The sequence below is a fragment of the Pocillopora damicornis genome, chromosome 11 (assembly GCF_964200805.1).
Source record: "Pocillopora damicornis chromosome 11, jaPocDami1.2, whole genome shotgun sequence".
Taxonomy (NCBI): Eukaryota; Metazoa; Cnidaria; class Anthozoa; order Scleractinia; family Pocilloporidae; genus Pocillopora; species Pocillopora damicornis.
The window spans coordinates 14241774-14262124 of record NC_142680.1 but is presented as its reverse complement, the minus strand read 5'-3'; the positions used below and the strand labels follow the sequence as shown (position 1 = coordinate 14262124).

General features: G+C 40.1%; 3 protein-coding genes across 3 annotated transcripts; 2 read left to right on the top strand and 1 right to left on the bottom strand.

The window, feature by feature from the left end:
• Positions 1–1458: 1458 nt before the first annotated feature.
• LOC149037687 (uncharacterized) lies at positions 1459–2351 on the bottom strand. Its single transcript, XM_089186867.1, has one exon. The coding sequence runs from the start codon at positions 2176–2178 to the stop codon at positions 1498–1500; it is 681 nt and encodes a 226-aa protein (XP_089042993.1). The 5' UTR covers positions 2179–2351; the 3' UTR covers positions 1459–1497.
• Positions 2352–9246: 6895 nt separating this feature from the next.
• Positions 9247–10221, top strand: LOC113666151 (growth hormone secretagogue receptor type 1-like). The gene has a single exon (XM_027181912.2). The coding sequence runs from the start codon at positions 9247–9249 to the stop codon at positions 10219–10221; it is 975 nt and encodes a 324-aa protein (XP_027037713.2).
• Positions 10222–13667: 3446 nt separating this feature from the next.
• On the top strand, positions 13668–14642 carry LOC113666152 (growth hormone secretagogue receptor type 1-like). Its single transcript, XM_027181913.2, has one exon. It carries the CDS (start codon positions 13668–13670, stop codon positions 14640–14642), a length of 975 nt encoding a protein of 324 aa, XP_027037714.2.
• The last annotated feature ends 5709 nt before the right edge of the window (positions 14643–20351 follow it).

Sequence of the window (20351 nt, the reverse complement as noted above, 5' to 3'; positions counted from 1 at the left end):
ACGAAAAACATTTCAATGACTAGTTATGTTCACAAACGTCTTTCTGCTCAGTTCAGAAACATTTTCACCTACGTTTATTCTGCGTTCAACATTATCAACATTTTCCAGTACCTTCACTTGCCCCCTTGCAATTTTGCCAAACATAGTGGTGATAGTCGCCATAAAAACAAAGCGTCCCGCCCGCTTGTTTGGCTGCAACACTTTTTGCTGCGGGACTGATTTTTTCAACTTACGGGTACCAGAGTGAAAAGTAGATAACATCAAGGCGAGCTGAAATGACGAGCTTCGAACCACGTGTGCATGAAGAAAATGAAGTAGAAAAATGGTTGTTTGACTAAGACCCTGACTGAAGACTCTTCCCTCGTTACTTTCCTCTACTAATGATCTTCTCTTTTTAAGCAAATGAAGATCATCGCAGTATATACTCAACTTAAGCAGTTGAGAAATAAGGCCTGAAAAAAATTCAGGCCTGAACGGGAATCGAACCCATGACCTCTGCGAATACCGGTGCAGCGCTCTAACCAACTGAGCTATCAAGCCAACTGGGAGAATACAGGAAAATACAGGCCTGAATTTTTTTCAGGCCTTATTTCTCAACTGCTTAAGTTGAGTATATACTGCGATGATCTTCATTTGCTTAAAATGTATTTTCCGCAGTACAAATATATGACTTTCATGTATTCTTATCACACCTTCTCCATCTACGGGTATATAACGAAGTCACAATTGACCAGCTCCCAGTTGGCTTGATAGCTCAGTTGGTTAGAGCGCTGCACCGGTATTCGCAGAGGTCATGGGTTCGATCCCCGTTCAGTCCTGAATTTTTTTCAGGCCTTATTTCTCAACTGCTTAAGTTGAGTATATACCGCGATGATCTTCATTTGCTTAAAATGTATTTTCCGCAGTACAAATATATGACTTTCATGTATTCTTATCACAATGATCTTCTCTGTTACTCTCAAATAATGTTGAAGCGTACGCGCAAGTCATAAACTCCCGTAACGCAAAGCGTCCTTTTTAATTATTCTTATTAATATAATTAATGGTCTTGATATTAGCAGGCAAGTCAAGAATTTAAAGAAAGCGACAAAACTTTTTAAGTCTGTAAGACATTTTTCGACAGAAGCTTCTGTAATCTTCATTTAATTAATGTACAAAGCGTTGGAAGTTGAATTATATAGTAAGTAGAACAATGAATGCTAATTATGATAAATAGTGACAACAAGAAAAGAGGTTATGGAATCCTTGATTATAATTCTGAACTCTTTTAATGGAAACTTCTACTTCTCTAATCCTGCTCGTAATAATAACCCAGTGCGCATACTCGTAATGCAATATAAGACACTACATCTCTCCCTTCCTCTAAGAATGAGAAGGGTAACTGTCACTATGAAAATGTCACTATGAACAAAACCAAAACTCAACATATTGTTCCTTAGACTATCTGTTCAAATAATGTTCAAGTTACATAGTTCTTGAAATGTTCCAGGCAAATGTTCAAGTCACATAGTCCTTGAAATGTTCAGGCACCCTTCTTGTTCTTTCCGATCTGCGAAGTGCAGGTGGTGCTTCTGGTTCATCCTCAACTGCTTCATCTGCTTCATGATATCCTTCAGCTACATCAGCTGCTTCAGCTGTCTCAATGCTGGGTGTAAATTTTTCTTCCTCGTCACTTGGAGTGAGTTGTACTGGTACGCTGGAAGGCAGCTTTTTGAAGAATGACGCATTTCTGGTTACAGTGCGTTCTGCGTTTTGGGTCGTAATCATGCTTCCTTTCTTGTCTTTTATCTCAAGTGGCTCAGGTTTAAATGATGTGGACATCTTGTTCTGCTTGGGTTGTTTTAGCAATACTTTGTCACCAACGCTTAGGTCTGTGTTTTTGGCATGGCTGTACCTATCCGCATATTCTTTCATCTCTGTCTTTCTCTTGGCATCGGTTTGTCTAACCTCTTGAGGTGCCAGATCGTGTTGTATCTGAGGTAATGTGGACTTGAGTTTTCGTCCATTCAACAATTCAGATGGAGACTTTCCTGTGGTGCTGTGGGGGGTTGCCCTGTACTGCCGAAGAAAGGTGAACAGCTCTTGCCTCCAGCTCTTGCCTTCTATGACGGCTGTCCTAATTGCCTTCTCTAGTGTTCTCATCAGTCTCTCCGCCTCCCCATTTGCTCTGGGCCACATAGGAGTTATTCTGCGATGAGTGAAACCAAAGTGAGTGGCAAACTTTTGGAAATCTTCGCTGTTAAAAGGTGGACCATTGTCAGTTCTTACTATGTTGGGAATTCCTTGTCTAGCAAAGATACTGTCAAGGTGTGGAATTACTGCTTTTGCTGATGTTGACCTCAGGATCTCAACTTCTGGAAAATCTGCTGAAGTCATCAGTCACGACTAACAAGCAGTCTCCATTTGGAAAAGGACCACAGAAATCCATGGATAGCTCTTGCCACGGACCTTGTGGTAGTGGGGACATTTGTAGAGGCTCAGAAACCGGCTTTGCATCATGGTTTGCAGCTTGACATGGTAGACACTCTCTTACCATTTCTTCAACCATTTTATCTATCCCTGGAAACCAGACTGAATCTCGCAGAAAACGCTTCGTCTTGACGATGCCTTGATGTCCACTGTGGGCTAACATAATCACTCGCTGTCGTAGTCTTCCAGGAACTATTATGCGGGTTCCTCTCAGAATTACACCATTTGATACTGACAGCTCCTGTTTGATCTGTTGGTACTGACCGACATCCTTTCCGACTTCGTGCCACTTTTGAGTTGTTATCACCCTTGCCAGGTTCTGCAATGTTTCATCTGTTGCTGTCGCATCTTTGATCTCTTGAAGGGTAACGGCAGATGGCATAGCATTAGTGATCACAAAGTTGACATAGGCATCAACTCTCGATAAATGACGGGGGGTCTGTGACCGCTTGGGATCAGGATGACGACTCATGTAATCGGCTGGGTTGTCTGCTCCTGGCTTGTAAACAACTGTAGTTTCATATGGCTGTAGGCGCAGCTGTAGTCTTTCAAGTCTCGCAGTTCCCTTGCAGGTGGGGTTGTTGAAAATTGTTTCTAATGGCTTGTGATCTGTGATGACGCGAAAAGATGATCCATACAGGTATAGGTGAAAGTGTTCAACTCCCCAGATCACTGCAAGGGCCTCTCTTTCGGTTTGACCGTAACGGCTTTCGCAATCAGTGAGTGAGCGACTTGCATAAACTATAATGTTCATTCCTCCATCTGCTGTTAATTGTGTGAGAATTGCTCCCAGTCCAACAGGGCTGGCATCAACGATCAGCTCTGTTTCCAACGAGGGGTTGAAGTACTTCATGACTTCTGGAGTTGCCATGCGAGCCTTAAGACAAACAAATGCATGTTGTTCTTCTGGGCCCCACACCCATTTGGCATTTTTGTGTGTGAGTTGACGGATTGGAGCGGAAATGGATGCAAAGTCCTTGATAAAGCGTGCAAGGTACTGGGCCAAACCAAGAAAACTGCGTGCCTCAGTTGCATTCTTGGGAGCACTGGCATTGATGAGGGATGAAATTTTCTTGTCGTCTGCACTGATGCCGTCTGCAGAGAAGTGATGGCCAAAGAAGTCAATGGATGATTGGTTGAACAGACACTTGTCAGGGTTCGCAGTTAGATTGTTCTCTCTCATTCTCTGAAGAACAGCTCGTAGAGCCTCGTCATGAACAACTTGGTTCTTGCCAAACACTATTATGTCGTCAGATATGTTTCTTGCACCTTCAACTCCCTGTAATACCTCTTCTATAGACTTCTGAAATATTTCAGCTGCTGAGTTGACTCCAAAGGTGAGTCGCTTGTATCGAAATAAACCAATGTGCGTGGCAAAAGTAGTAATGCCTCGAGAATTTTCTTCCAGCTCAAGTTGGTGATAGCCTTGGTTTAAGTCTATCTTGCTGAACACAGTGGATCCATTCAGATCAACGATCAGGTCTTCTACAGTAGGTACTGGGTGTCGTTCCCGTTCTATAGCCTGATTGGCCGCTCTCATATCGACGCATATGCGTATTCCTGTCTTCTTTGGAACTACCACTATCGGAGACACCCAGGGAGTCGGTCCTTCAGCTCGTTCTATTATGTCAAGTTCCTCTAGATTCTTGAGCTCAGCCTCGACTTGTTCGCGAACGTGAAATGGTAGTCTACGGAACTTCTGAGCAAGTGGTCTTGCACTACTATTGACATGTAATTTCGCAGCTTTATCTTTCATCTTCCCCAGCCCCTCAAAGCAATCTTTGTATTCCCCCACGACGTCATCTACCTGAGGTGCTGATACACTGTTTACTATGCGCAGCAGTCCGAGATCAGTTGCCGTCTCATAGCCTATCAGGTTTCCATTCTGTCCGTCAATGACACAGAATTGTGCGACCTTGAATTTGTTGGTCACTCCCGACTTGATGTTGGCTTCGAACGTTCCAACGACTGGCAAAGGCTCGGAAGATCTGTAGCCATAGATCTTCTTTAAAGTAGGTGAAATGTGAATATTCTCCATCTGATTGAAAGTATACGTGTCAATAACATTCACTCCCGCTCCTGAGTCGATAAGACATTTCACTGTCTTTTCTCCAATGATAACTTCAGTTAATGGTTGTGCCTTGTCACGCACGGAGTGGAGAGTGATACGGTAGGTGTATTCTTCATCAGTGGACTCATCACTATCTCCTTCACCCACAGTGTTGACTTTCTTGGCAGTTAATCTACTTCTGCACACTGTAGCGAAATGACCCTTTTTGTGACAGTGCTTGCACGTTTCTTTCAGGGCTGGACAAGGTCGCCCTTTATGAGGGTAGTGTTCGCCACATCTGTAGCATTTCTTGTTTTCGGACGTTCGCTTTTCTGTCTGGACTGGCGATACTTTGGCTAACTTTTCGTGCTCCTCAATACCTTTCGCTTGCTTGTCAGACATTTCTAGACCCCGGCCATAGGCAAGTAAGTCTTTGAGATTCATATCTTCTCGTAGAGCTCTTCGCCGCAGTCGTGAAGATGAACAAGAGACGACTATGTGTGATTTGATTTCTTCGTCTTCATTGGCAAACTCACAGGTTTGAGCCAGGCGTCTGAGCCGTGTGCAGTAGGAATCTAGCAGTTCACCAGGATTCTGGGTAGCATTTCTGAACATGTAAATTTCGTACGTCTTGTTTACTTTGGGCTGGAAGTAAGCATTCAAAGCGGTTACGGCTTTGTCGTATTCTTTCTCTTCGCCCTGGTCTGGAAGTGTTTCGAAAATGTCAGCGACTTCCTCACCAGCGGAGTATAGTAGCAGCGCTCTCTTGCGTGTCGGATCTTTCACCTCATGAGCAGCGAGATACATTTCAAAACGCTTCAACCATTTTTTTTAACGCGGACCGACTGAAGCGTCGTCTTCATGTACGGAGAATGGAGGAAATGGAGGTAAAATATTCGCCATTTCGTTTCAGCAGTTGTGTAATCGTTCGGTGTAATCTTGTGATGCAATTTTCCGGGGAATCTTCTGTGGCGAGTGTATATTATTGTTCAACTGAGTCGAGAAGTCTGGATTTTCACCTCAAAACAGTTTCAAGATGGCGGCCAGCGCACGTGGTGGTGAGAAGAATGTTGTTTTTTCCATTGTTTATCCGATGTAGTTGTTTCGAAATGACTGTAAATTGAGTTGTAGTTGTAGGTGAGCTCGTTTGGGATATCCTCGTCGCCAGTTATGGAATCCTCGATTATAATTCTGAACTCTTTTAATGGAAACTTCTACTTCTCTAATCCTGCTCGTAATAATAACCCAGTGCGCATACTCGTAATGCAATATAAGACACTACAGAGGTAAAGCATGAAAGTGTGACAATTAAAAGGATAGTTTAAGATTCACAGGATGTAATTGTTGATTCAAGGATGGTTGTTCTCTTTGAATATGAATAGCCTCGTTTATCTTGGGTTGAAAACCGGTAGAGGCATGGAAGTTATCTGCTGAACACAAAGCGCGACAATGTGCAAAACCTTTCAGATGCTTGAAAATGTGAGAGGCCCTGTCACTGACTAAGTGCTCTCTAACAAGTATGCAAAAATGTCAGCAGGTTTCATCAACGTAATAGGCATTACAGCCAGCACCTACAAACTTATAAACCACACGTGAACGGAGCCCGTCAGGGACAGGGTCTTTCACACCAAGCAAGAAGCTGATCTTGAAGGAACAGAAAACCAGCGTAATATCCAAGTCATTGCAATAGCGCTTAATAAAATGGCGGATCTTTTTTTTAGTGATAGCAGAAAAGTGGCCCATGTAGGGTAGCTTAAAGTGAAACGTAGGTGAAGTGGTGAGAAGGGGACCCCGGGGATGATGATTGCTTTGGGTCCCAGTGATGTAACGGTTAGTATAATTAATATTATCGTTATTTGTTTTCTTTCTCCTATACACCGTACGTAAGACAAAAATGGACAGCAGACCCCTTTGAGTTCCCTAAGCGGGTAATACGCTCTACGGAACATAAGGAACTCAACACATTCCAATTTCTAATTGGTTTATCTAATCTTCACTTCGTTCTTGGAATAAAAGTAATCAAGAACATAAACAAATTTCTCACCACTAGCCACTGAGGCTGTGTGAATAACCATGGAATTGAAAAAGAAATGGCGCAATATCCCCGTGCCTCAAGTGCCTCAGTTTTTCCAAAGATCCAGGCTGTGGGCTGGGCTAATCTTTCGGTATTAGGAATTGCTTTGGACGTTTCCAGTTTTCCACGCGATTCCGTCCGTGAGCTTGACAAGTGACATCTCATCGAGCCTCATTTTCAAAGGAGTTCCAGAATCTGTCTTGCTCTAAAAATTCTTGGCTGAGCCGTCGTTTCTACGCCAAGACCTCTTGTAGAAGGCGCTCCATCCTGATAAAAAAAAGTACAATAATGTATCTTAGTCCCTCAGGAGACAAATAAAGACCCTGTGTGCTTGGAATCAAACCAATTACCACCGCATTGCCAATCCCTTCTTCTCCATTGGACACAGTATGTTTCCTTTCCACCTCTTTAGCAACATTTCAAGCTGCCTCGGTTTCTTGAGTGGGTGCTTCATGCCGATGAAAATGTGGCGAAAAAGACGCCTTAATCTTTTTAAACCACAGTTTCTTTGGCCTTTGCCTTTGCTATTATTGGCTAAACAAGACTGTTCTGAAGCAAAACAATCAAGTCAAAATGAGCCATCAAACTACCGCTTCCACACAATAGTTGTATGAGCTGTGCTTTATATAAGTTCAAATTTATCTGCAGGACTCTACAGGCATGAAAAGTAGGTCAATGGAAAAATGGATCTCGTGATAATAATAATAATATAGTACTATCCAAAGGAATACAAATAATAGCTATTGTCAGAAAAATGCCTCCTGATTTTGTACTTATCCTGAATCGATGGCACAAAATATCCAGTTCTACTTGTACGTCTGTCAAATCCATTCCTTTTTCAAACAGCCCAAAAAATTGTTCACACAAAAATTTAATTGTTTACACAAAAATTTAAATCACAGAAGCCCCAAAGGAAGTTCACCTACATCTTCGATTATTTATTAAGAGGTTATTAAAATAAACTTATCCCACTTTGGATTCCACTTCCGGCCGAAAAAGAAACATTGATTTCTGTTTACTGAGACCACGAATTAAAGGATAATAACAACTGGCTAATCGGATAATATCCAACCTTTGTCATATATTAGATTAGACAGGAAAAACGAGAATTCTACGGTTTGCAACCCAACAAATATGTGGATAGACTTTTTACAGGCTCGTCTCATTAATTCGATTTTGGAACTCCGAAAGAAAAAAAAAACAGCCTTTTCCAGCATAAAATTAATTTAAAAGGCGCAAATTGCTCTTTTTTCGAAGAATAATCGCTGACATTGAGACAATTTTCCACTTATCTACTAAGATCATCTTGAATTGTCGGCCAAGTTCTGCATACGCATTAAAACATTCAATACAACTTCTTACTCACAGAGAAGAAATCAATAACAACCGTTATTACGAATCAAGACTGTAAAGAAACAACGTGCCATAAACTACATCACCCTTTTTTTGTTTCCTTTGTGTGCGACACAGGCAGATTGTAACAATACGCCTAAGCGTTGCTCACTCTATTTTTGTGCTGCTTAGACATACTTGTGAAACCCAAACAGGTGAAAAGCGTTATCCTTAATGGCATCCTGAGTTTAAGTTTGTACTCAATGAAGCTATTACCAGTGTTACCCTAAGATTTCTTGGTTGTTCTACTTAACAGGATCATCCCTCCGTCCCTATGACTTACGTAGCCTTATTTCTATTTTTGCTCTATTAGATCTTTTAACCTCTCTGCTTACACCGACGACAGTTTCGTTCGTTTCTCAATCAATTCACTCTTATGGATGACTCTATTTACATTCACTGTATTTCTCGATTGACAACAGTACACGTTGAAAATGAATTAATCAAGAAGGCCTTCCGAGAGGAAATCAGAATGAAATTACCATTAAGTTGTCAGTTTTTGGCCCTCAAAGGCCATCCCTTTTGAATGCATCATTTTATTAGCAAGCTTTCTGTCCTGCATTCTCATTCAAATCGTTCAGAGAAAGTACAGGCTAGTTTTAGAGTGTTGCGAAGAATGGAGGCCAATATCCGGAATACTTTCCACCCATCTATTCAGATCTTTTGGGATTTTTTCTTTTCCAGTTTTCCGCACATACATTCAAACTAACGCCGACACTATATCACCTTTCTCACAAATAAATATTCTGAATTTTATTCTGCGTTCGCAGTAAGAGCTGCTTTGAACATCTTCACCTGCCCTCTTGCCATTCTCCTGATTATTATTATATCATAGCAATCGAGCAATTATCGACTGCAAGAATACACGTTTTGAAAATGAATTAATCCTGTAAGGGTTTTCGAGAGGAAAGAAAAATGAAATTACCATCCAGTTTTCAATTTCATGTTTAGCTCTGAAAAGCCCCTTCCTAAATGCGTCAATTTTTTTGGGAAGCTTTTCCCCTGCACTTTCTATGAAATAATCTAAATAAAGCAAATTGCCCTTGGATTGTTACGAAGAGCAAAAGCCAACATTCAAGTACTTTTCCACTCAACTTCTCAGCCTTCCGCCATACATTAAAACAGACAATACTTTTGTGCTGAAGTGAAAATCAAACAACAATAGTAAGTTGTTTCTTTGTTGTCATGCGCCATAAAACACAATTAAGTGAGAGACATGGAAAGATTTGTTCCACTCTACATGCCGCTATAAAGAATCAACATGCTTAACACTACATCACCTTTTGATCCTTTCGAATTTATTTCAAAAAAACGCGCAAATATCACTTCTGGCGTTTATTCTGTGTTAGCAATAACCGCTGCTTTGAATATCTTCACTTGTCCTCTCGCAATTTTACTGAATGGTCTGGTAATTGTTGCCATTAAAACAAAGCGATATCTTCGCACAAAATCGAATATCTCGCTGGCTTGCTTGGCCACAACAGATTTTGCTGTGGGACTGATTGTTCAACCGTTTGTCGTAACCAATTTCAGCTTGTTTTTCACAGGTAGCAGCCTTCAAACCATGATCTCTACTTCTGTTTGGGTATTCAGCGTTGTTGGCCAAACATGCATTTCAGCTTCGACTCTCCACTTGTTGTTAATGAGCGGGGAACGTTATTTAGCAATCAAACACCCCTTCGCCTACGAAAATGGCCTTGTAACTGAAGCTCGTATTATCACTGCATCTGGTTTGGCGTGGATGTGCGCAGCGATTGCCTATGGCATCAGAGTCAGCATCCTTCCAGAAATAAGTTTTGTTTCTATCTCAGCCGTTATCTCCGCTGTAGTTTATTGTCATGTTGTCATATACAAAGAAGTTCGTCGCAACACACAGCAAATCATCGCCAACCAAGTTTCTTTAGCAGTGAAGGAAAAGTTACTCAAGAATAAGAGAGCCTTTAACACAACTGTGGTGATAGTTTTGACACTTTTCCTTTGTTATATTCCGACTTGCGTCTGGCTGATTCTTTTCATTTCCTTGAATGGAGAAAACTCCTCTGACGTAGGAAAAATCGCTTTCTTCCCTATTACATTTCTGCTGTTCCTAAATTCGTCGATAAACCCACTCATATACACTGCAAGAATCAGACAGTTTCGCGTAGCTATCTTTCAGATGTTAACAAGAAAAACTCTTGCTCAAGCTGAGAAACTGGAAAAGAAGATGTTTGGAGCAAATCGTGTGGGAGTTGCATGAACTGATACTCAGCTGGAAAAACGAGAGGAGTGAGACCTCCCTGCCGTGCCTAGTTACCTCCCTGCTATCCAATTGAGACCTGACAAATGTGGTTTTACTGGTATGAAAACTTAGGACTTTGGAAAGGTTAACTTATTATTGTCAGAATTTTTAAGTCATAGGCGAATATACTTTTTTGCTCGCCAAATTTATAAGTTGTTAGAATTTCTGAATAAAGTGTTTCTCAGCTTTTTCCGGAATTAAAATCATTGCTCTCTCAGTGCTCTTATTTCAGAGAACAAAGGCCAACATCAAGACAATTTCCTTCTTAATCACATACGTAGGTCATCTTGGATTGTCGGCTAGCTTCCGAATATGCATATAAACATACAATTCAACGTTTTCGTCAAAGAAAATAAATCAACAGTTATCAAAAGTAATGTAAAGTCTGGTAAAATAAAAAATGGAAGTTATGCAATACACAAAAGATGATGTTATTACTAATTATAATAAAGTTCAGATATAACGCGTGCTGTCATTGGTTGAAAGAGCGTGCTCTATGAGAGTATAGAGCATAGAACTGAGCTAAAGCTGTCACGCCGTCTGTCAAATCGACCTTTTCCGGGACTTCTTTTTAGCTTTTTTCCGATAACTGAAAGTGAAATTTCAGAACAAGCGAGCCGGCAAGTATCAACGGAAGAACCAAACAAAGGTTTGTAAACACACCAGGCGCCATAATTTACGTTATTAAAACGTGAGCAGGTACGAAAATCCTCAAAGGAAAAACAAAATAGACATTCCGAGTTTTAAAGATTTTCACGCTCAGTTAGATTGCAAGCTTACGTACGGTAATAAAAATCAAACACAGCTAACACTCGTATAGTATGTTAAGTTCAGTGTTCAAAAACAAAACAGAACAAAACAGAAATGATGAAAAATATAACCAAACTGGCATAACTGTTAAAATTCATACTAATCATGACGGTGTCTGAGCAAATATGATCATGCTGAAGTCCATCGCGGCTCGCTCATTATGGCGATCTCCGGTCATCACCGTAAAGCAAGTCTCAGAAACTACATCGGCCGCCCTTCGAGTGAAAAAATAAGAGCTTTCTCTGATATCCTTTCCGATGCGTTGAGTAGAAAGTTACATCAGTCACTGCAGCCGAGTTTTGCGGCGCTGTCATCCCGATTGATCTTTATGTTCCGGTGAATTCGGTTGTCGTTCATTCAAAAAACACTCGCCTTGAACAGTTTGTTTTCTACCTTGTCATGTCAAAAAACTCGCGTGTTTTTATGAGCCATAATTCGGCTGAAGTTCACTGAACATTTCACTTCAAGATTCTGTATTAGAGACTTAAAAAATTCAGGCAAAAGTCAGTTTTAAATTCGACCTGCCGAACTATTTTAGTTTGTAAACTATCGCAGATTGTGAACTTTGATGGTTTGACACTTTTGACAGCTTTTGTCTTGTATAGCCAATCAGATTATTTGAACCATTCTATTAGGGACTGTGATTGGCTTATTGCAGCGTGCTTTATGAGAGTATAGAGCATGCTGACTCCCCACTCAAGAAGTGGGGAGAAACACGAGACGTAGTCGAGTGTTTCTCCCTACACTTCTTTCGTGCTCTAGCCGTTTCCTGCGTGCTTTTTAACAGAATAGAGCACAGTCAAGGCTTCTCTATTTGTTAAATGAAAAATACTATTGGCTTCGTTGTAGTCATGCAACAAAATTCCGGTTAAGTAAGAGATAAGGAGAGAATTCTTTAGCTCATAGTGTGGCCATAAAGAATCAACGTGTCATAAACATCATTACTTGTCCTACGGTCTCGTCACAATACGGCACAACTCGAAAAAATACTCAGCGATATTACACACCAAAACGTCTGATAAGATATATTTATTTACGAAGAAGAAATCAATAACATCTGTTACTACTGTAGGTAATGTGAGTTGTGTAATTATTTTGTAATGGTTGTTCTATTCGTGCAGTAAATGAAAGAAAGGGGGAGAGTCTCAACGCTCGAATGGAGGCTGTAAAGAGCAACGTGCCCTACACTACATCACCTTTTTTTTGTTCGCTTTGTGTGCAATACAGAAAAATTGTTACAAAAGGCCGCAATGTCGCTCACTCTATTTTTTGCTGCTTAAACATACTTGTGAAACCCAAACAGTTGGAAAAAGTTATCTTTAATTGCATCCTGGGTTTCAGTTTGGATTCAATCAAGCTAGAAGATTTCTTGGTTGTTCTACTTATTAGGACCATCCCTCCGTCCATATGGTTTGCGTAGCCTTACTTCTATTTTTGTTCGGTTAGATCTTTTAACCTCTCTACTAACACTGACAGCAATTTCTGTTGGTAATCGTTTCTCAATCAATTTACTCTTATGGATGACTTTTGTTACATTCGCTGTTTTGTTCGATTGACACAATCAATACACGTTGAAAATAAGTTTATTATAAAGGCCTTCCGAGAGGGAATCAGAATGAAATTACCACCAAGTTGTCAGTTTTCAGCCCTTAGAAGTCATTTCCTTTGAATGCATAATTTTATTGGCAAGCTTTTTGTCCTGCATACTCTTTCAAATCGTTTACAGAAAGCACAAATTACTTTTGAAGTGTTGTGGAGAATGCAGGCCAACATCCGGAACACTTTTCCACTCATCAACTCAGATCTCTTGGGATTGTTTCTTTTCCAGTTTTCCGCACATACATTCAAACAGACGCCAAAGAGAACTAACATGGTAGACACTATATCGCCTTTCTCACAAATAAATCTTCTAAATTTTATTTTGCGTTGGCAATGAGGGCTGCTTTGAACATCTCAACTTGTCCTCTTGGCATTCTCCTCATTATTCTGGTAATATTTGCCGTGAAAACAAAGCGACGCCTCTGCACAAAATCTAACAACTCACTGGCTTGCAGGGCTACAACAGATTTAACTGTAGGACTGATTGTTCTACCTTTGATCATGACCAATTTCAGCTTGATGCACATAGGTGGCAGGATTCAAACCGTAACCTGTACTCTTATCAACGAATTATGGCAACCGAGCAATTCTCGATTGCAAGAATACACGTTGAAAGATGAATTGATCACGAAAGGGTTTCCGAGAGGAAAAAAATTAATAATCATCGAGTTTTCAGTTTCATGTGTAGCTCTTAAAAGCCCCTTCCTAACTGCGTCAAATTTCTTGGCAAGCTTTTCGCCTGCACTTTCTTTCAAGTAATCTAAATAAAGCAAATTTCCCTCGGATTGTTACGAAGAGCAAAAGCCAACATTCAAGTACTTTTCAACACAACTTCTAAGTCTTCTTCCTATGCATTAAAACAGACAATGCACTTGTACTGAAGTGGTAATCAAATAACAATAGCAAGTTGCTTCGTTCTAGTCATGCAAAAACACAGTCAAGTGAGAGACAAGGAAGGGTTTGCTCCACTCAACACGCGGCCATAAGGAATCAACATGCCGAACACTACATCATCCCTTCTTGGTTTCGAATTTCTTTCGAACAGTCGCACAAATATCACTTCTGGCGTTTATTCCGTGTTAGCAATAACCGCTGCTTTGAATATCTTCACTTGTCCTCTCGCAGTTTTACTGAATAGTCTGGTAATAGGTGCCGTGAAAACAAAACGACGTCTGCGTATAAAATCCAACATCTCGCTGGCTTGCTTGGCGACGACAGATTTTATTGTAGGACTGCTTGCTCAACCGTTGGCCACAACCAATTTTAGCTTGTTTTTCACAGGTAGCAGCCTTCAAACCGTGACCCGCACTGTTGTTTGCGTATCCAGTGCTGTTGGCGAAACATGCGTTGCATCTTCGCTCCTCCACTTGTTGTTAATGAGCGGAGAACGTTATCTAGCTATCAAATACCCCTTCGCGTACGAAAATGGCCTTGTTACTGAAGCTCGTATTATCATGGCATCTGGTTTGGCGTGGATGTGTGCGGTGATTATCTTTGGCATCAAAACCAGCTTCCTTCGAGAAATAGGTGTTGTTTTTATCTCAGCCGTTATCTCCACTGTAGTTTATTGTCATGTTGTCATATACAAAGAAGTTCGTCGCAACACACAGCAAATCATTGCCAATCAAGTTTCTTTAGCAGTAAAGGAAAAGTTACTCAAGAATAAGAGAGCCTTTAACACAACTGTCGTGATAGTTTTGACACTTTTCCTTTGTTACATTCCTACTTGCGTTTGGCTGATTGTTTTCATTTCCTTAGATGGAGAAAACTTCTCTGACGTAGGACAAATCGCTTACTTCCCTATTACATTTCTGGCAGTGCTTAATTCGTCGATAAACCCACTCATCTACACTGCAAGAATCAGACACTTTCGCGTAGCTATCTTTCAGATGTTAACAAGAAAAACGTTTGCTGAAGCTGAGGAAATTGAAAACAAGATGTTTGGAGCAAATCGTGTGGGAGTTGCATAAACTGATACACAAGCGGAAAAAAAGAGAGAAGTAAGAAAACGAGAGAAATAAAGAGAATCAATATAAGTTTTAAATATTTCCATGGAAACGAGAGAAACAAAACTGAATCAAATCTAGCGGTGAAAAGCCTTTGCCAGAGGTCTCCATCCAAGGGTTTGGCCAGGAAAGCTCAAAGGAGGAGGGGAGGGTCACACTGTGTCAAATAAAGGGTACTCACCAGATCGCCGTGTCGACCTCCATGCCGTGCTTAAAAAAAGTTTGCAAAGGGGGAGGGGGGGGGGAGTCACGGGCACATCAGGACCCTCTCCCCCCTAACTACGTCCTTGCCATCCAATTGAGACCGGACACATGTGGATTTACTTGTATGGAAAATTAGGACTTCGGAAAGGTTGACTTATCATCGTCAGAATTTTGAAGAAAAATGTGAATAGACTCTTTTGTGCTCCAAATTTATAAGTTGTTAGAGTTTCTGAATAAATTATTTCTCGACTTTTTCCGAAATTAAATCCACTGCACTCAGCTCTTGTTTCTAGGAACAAAAGCCAACATCAAGACAACTTCCCACTTAATTATCTACGTAGATCATCTTAGATTGTCGGCTAACTTCCGAATATGCATTTATACATACAATTCAACGTTTTCGTCAAAGAAAAGAAATTGATAGGTCATTATCGCAAGTAATGTCAAGTATGGTAAGTAAATAACAAATGCTACTGGCTTCGTTGTAGTCATGTAACAAAATTCTGGTTAAGTGAGAGATAAGGGGAGAATCCTTCAGCTCACAGTGTGCCAATAACGAATCAACGTGCCATAAACCTCATCACATTTTCAAGTTGTGGCTACGAATTTGTTCTTATAAATGCCACAAATATCTCTTCTGGCGGAGATCTTGAAATCCCTTTTGCTTATACACTTATTAAGTATAAGCAAAACTTAGGCAGACTCTTCCAGGTCTTTCGAAGAAAGTATTGATGCCTTAAAGACCCATTCAAAAGAAGTTTAGAGCCCAACATCCCAATACTTCTCATATTATCAACCTTATGTATTAAGTGATACAATACAAGCTCTTTGAAAACGTAGTTAAATTGCAGTGAAGTGAAAAAAAGCTCATTAAATGATGTGCAAGAATAAAATATCACTAAATCGTTAATATCGACATGAAAAACATTTCAGATATGTTTACAAACGTCTTTCTGCTCAGTCCTGAGACATTTTATCCTGCATTTATTCTGCATTCACCATTATCAACATTATTTCCATTATGTCCTCTTGCAATTTTGCCAAACATTCTAGTGCATGATGGTTGCCGTAAAAACAAAGCGACAGCTGCGCTCCAAATCAAACGTCTCGCTCACTTGTTTGGCTACAAAATTTTTTGCTGTGGGACTGATTTTTTCCACATACGGGTACCAGAGTAAAAAGTTGGTAACACCGAGGCGAGCTAAAAAGACGAGCTTCAAACAACGTGCGCACGAAGAAAGTGAAGTAGAAAGTTATTTGTCATAAAAATGTATTTTAAGAGCATGCTATTCTAAAAAAAAATACAATTTAGAAAGGAAGAGGAAAAAATGGTTGTTTGACTAAGACCCTGACTAAAGACCCTTCGCTCATTACTTTCCTCTACTAATAATCTACTATGTTACTCTCAAATATTGTTAAGGCGTACGCGCAAGGTATTAACTCCTGTAACGCAAAAGTTCCTTTTTAATTATTCTTATTAATATATTTAAAATTATCATTATTTGTTTTCTTTCTCCCATACACCGTACGTAAGACAAACAAAGAAGGTATACTCGTTTGAGTTCCCTAAGCTGGTATTTCGTTGTACGGAGAATAAGGAACAAAACACATTTTATTTCTAATCTTCACTTCGTTCTTGGAATTAAAAAAAATCAAGAACATAAACAAATTTCTCACCATTAGCCACTGAGGCTGTGTGGTGAGGTTTCCAGTTTTCCACGCTTTTCCGTCCCTGAGCTCGACAACTCACACTTCATCGAGCCTTATTTTCAAAGGAGTTCCAGAATCTGTATTGTTCTAAAAAAAATTTTGGCTGAGCCGTCGTTTCTACGCCAAGACCTCGTGTGGAAAGTGCGCCATCCTGATAAAAACATAGGCATGCTATGCATGCAAGAGTTATTTTTTGGGGGGTGGGTGGTTTACATGAAACATTGTAAATGATGTCTACATTCTTATAAAAGGAAAGAAGAGTATCAACGCGGAAAAGAACGAAAATTTCGAATTAACCCACTGTAGACTTCCAAGTGGGTACAAAACTCAGACTGAGAATCTAAAGAGTTTTTTCGTCTGGTATGTGAAAACATGTCATCGTACAACTCACCGAGCGTCGCGCAATCGCTTTGCCGCGATCAGCTTTCACAATTATTTGCATTATTTTGGAATATTCCTGGTCCATTTCTCGATGAAAATCGATCGTAATATAATTTCAAGCCTTCATATAGTTTTCTCACTTTGCGCGCGAGTTGGTTGGTGTGATGTCTGTACAGATTTTACAAACGTAATAAAAGTAGATGAAAATGTAGATGTAAACGAGATGTCACTATTGAATAAATAACATGCGCAAAATTCGAGAAACAATTAACAGCTTTCCACGTGGTCCGTATTATCATCTTTTTCAGCGGTATGTGTTTATTTTGTTGACAAAAATGTGAACCGAGACCAAAACAGTTCCTTCGACTTGATACTTGATATTTGCGATGTTAGTAGATCACATCATTTTAACTTGCCTCCGTAAATCATTCATTCCAGAAAAAAAAAATCAAATAACCATACTAACGATGGTATCTGAATTCGTCCTTAGCCAAACATAAACGACTCCAAAAGATCACTTTTTCCAGGCATCGAAAACATACACAAAATCGTCCATAGTTAATTGTAATCAGCATATCAAACTTTGGGTTGGGATTTTGCTAACAATGGCACGATTTTTTTATCCTTTTATGGGCATTGTCATTGTTGACAGCTTTGAGGCTCTTTTGTTATAAGAACAAAGGTTTGAAAGAACCGACGTCTAGAAATAGCACCGAGCAAACCAATCGAGAAAAATATAATCGGCACGCTCAACAAATCATGAATCTTGTAAAACAGCTTGGCGTTAAAGAACTGCTCAAATCAAAATGTTTGGTGCTACTCATCCACACTTCAAGCAATATTTGATTCAAAATTTTTCCTCACTCTCGTCGTGAAGGAACAATAAACCATAATCGTACTGCAGAGCACAGAACTCCACTTTCTCTCGAACAACTATCCACCATTTCACGGCATGAGTAATACGTTTACTATAGGTAAGCTGATATCTTTCATATGTCCAGTAGTGTCGCATTTCGCACGTTAAAAACACAGAAAAGCTAATATTTCTCATTCTAAAAGACGATTCCATTTTACGAACCGCTCTCTCCGAATCCCCCATTACTTCGTTGAAATTTGAACACCGCTCAAACCAAAGAACAAAAACGACGCTCTGATTGGTGCGAGATACATACCCTCATGCAGCGATCTGATTGGTGCGCGATTAATTTTTCGTTTTTACCATTTGGAGAATAACTTTATCATCTTTTTAACTTGACAGGAACAAAAAACAATTTGACATAACTGTGGAATCCAGCAGTATAAATATTACAGCTTACTTAAAAGTTCCACATACGTGCGAGGATGTGGTGAAGAATATAAATGCATTGGATCAAAAATCATTGAGGCTGTCATTGGCAGAAAAGGGCCGAATCACCCTCTCTAAAGCATCATTACCGCCTCTAGAAGATACCGGTCGCCCTTGGTTCATAGGCATTGCGATAAAAAGCAAGTCCGAAATTAGGATCAAAAACGTGACACTGGCTCTAGCAAGCTCGTTTGATTATGATTACGCAACTCCGTTCTATTTCTTGATATTTTTGTCGTTTTTGGGGGGTATTGCAGTTGTTTTGCTTCAGGGAGCCATATATACTGGCCGTGGAAGATTAACATATTGACGATTCAGCGATAAACTTTTCGTCGCCCATGGCAGCTTGTCACCGAATGAAAGACAATCTTAGGAGCTTGTTTTCATCTTGCTGGAAAAAGAAAGAGGACGAACAAGCTGATGAGCTACGGCCATTGATACGTGGAAAAAAGGAAAAAAACCCTTTAACTTGGAGGGAATTGTTTAAAGCAATGAAAAATAGAGCTGTTTACCCACTGGTTTGCGCAAGGACCCAAAACATTCTCTTACACTACCTGTATTGTCGGTTTTGTCCTTTTGGTTGGTTCATACCAGTATGTCTTCGAAGACTGGCACGAGATGATACATACGGGCGGCAGGGACAGGTGTTATTACAATGAATTTTGTTATAGAGTTGGTGGATATGACATTCCCTTCAACCTGATGATAAGTGACCTGGTTTACATGATTCACGGCCTGATCCTGGCCTGGTCGGTGTGGATGATGGAAGCCGAGTTATCAGTTCGCTTGGTGCCACAAGCAAGCGCGTAGGAACCACCTGTCAACTGTGCGACTTCCGCCAGGCCAAGTCGAGTTACCGAAACACATCTTGAAATGCCCGAACATCAACGGTCACCTGGCAGAAATGACTGTTCCTTATTTTCAAACCAACAATCTAGAAGAAGAGATAATGTTGCATGCTGAAGCTCATAAAAGGAAGTTCACTTTTTCGATAGGGTACGCTTTAGCCTGTGGGCTGATTTTTGAGGGGTGTTTTTCCATGCTTTATCACTTTTACCCCACCAAGTTGACTTTCCAGTTCGATACAGCTCAGCTGTTTCATGTTTGTCATTTCAGGCTTGATTGTGTTGTCATTGTATAACGGAATCAGCTTCAAAGAGTGCGTTGCCGGAAAAAGGTGCAAAAAGCCTGTACAAGCCAACAATTTTTCCTCTTCTTTTTAGTTCCACTGTTTATTTTCAATTACTTTGGCTCCCTTCTCTATAAACATCCTGATGAAATGGGTTTGGCAATGAAAATCATATTCAGTATTCTTTATTGGGGGGGGGGTATACAATTGTTTTACAACATTTTGAGGAATAGTGACCTCAAAAAATGGGATGAGATTTTAAAGGCTGTGTTGTTCTTTTTGATCCTAGTGATTATAAGTATTGTTCTCCCAGTGTCTTATGGAATTCAGTTTGATTTCCCTGACATGTTCTTGTTCAGCTGTATCTCAGCTTGTCCCCTTGCTATCACGGGTAAAGTGTTGATTCCGTTCTTTCGGACCACCCATCAATGTTGCACATTTCAAACGTTAATTTTCCGCTTTTTTCAAGTCTCCTATATTATAGTCACGCTAGGGTGTATGGGTACTGCGGTTTGGATTTTTACTGCCAAGGCGACAACAGACAAGACGCTGACTGCTGATCACGTGATCTGAACAAGAACTGCGCAGTCGTGAATTTCTTTGACTAAATGATTTATGGCATATCTTGTCCTCATTTTCCCTCCTGATGGGATCTTATTTAGTGTTGTATATTAGTTAATAAGTCCTTCAAAGACAAAAGCGAATTAAATGCCAGGAACTGCGAGGAGTTAACTGCGCAAAGATTAATTTAGCCCTGTGTGAATGCTATATGGTTTGTTAGTATTAGAATACATTAATTGAAGTAATTCATATATATTAAAATTTCTCTTTTGGAAATAGTTTGTTGGACAGGAGGCGAGTTTATTAAAAAAATCGCCCATATTTTATGAGAGAAACAGTTTTG

What these genes read in the sequence shown, in the direction of transcription:
- LOC149037687 (XM_089186867.1), bottom strand. Translation starts at nt 2,178, where the DNA reads ATGTGGCCCAGAGCAAATGGGGAGGCGGAGAGACTGATGAGAACACTA.
- LOC113666151 (XM_027181912.2), top strand. Translation starts at nt 9,247, where the DNA reads ATGCTTAACACTACATCACCTTTTGATCCTTTCGAATTTATTTCAAAA.
- LOC113666152 (XM_027181913.2), top strand. Translation starts at nt 13,668, where the DNA reads ATGCCGAACACTACATCATCCCTTCTTGGTTTCGAATTTCTTTCGAAC.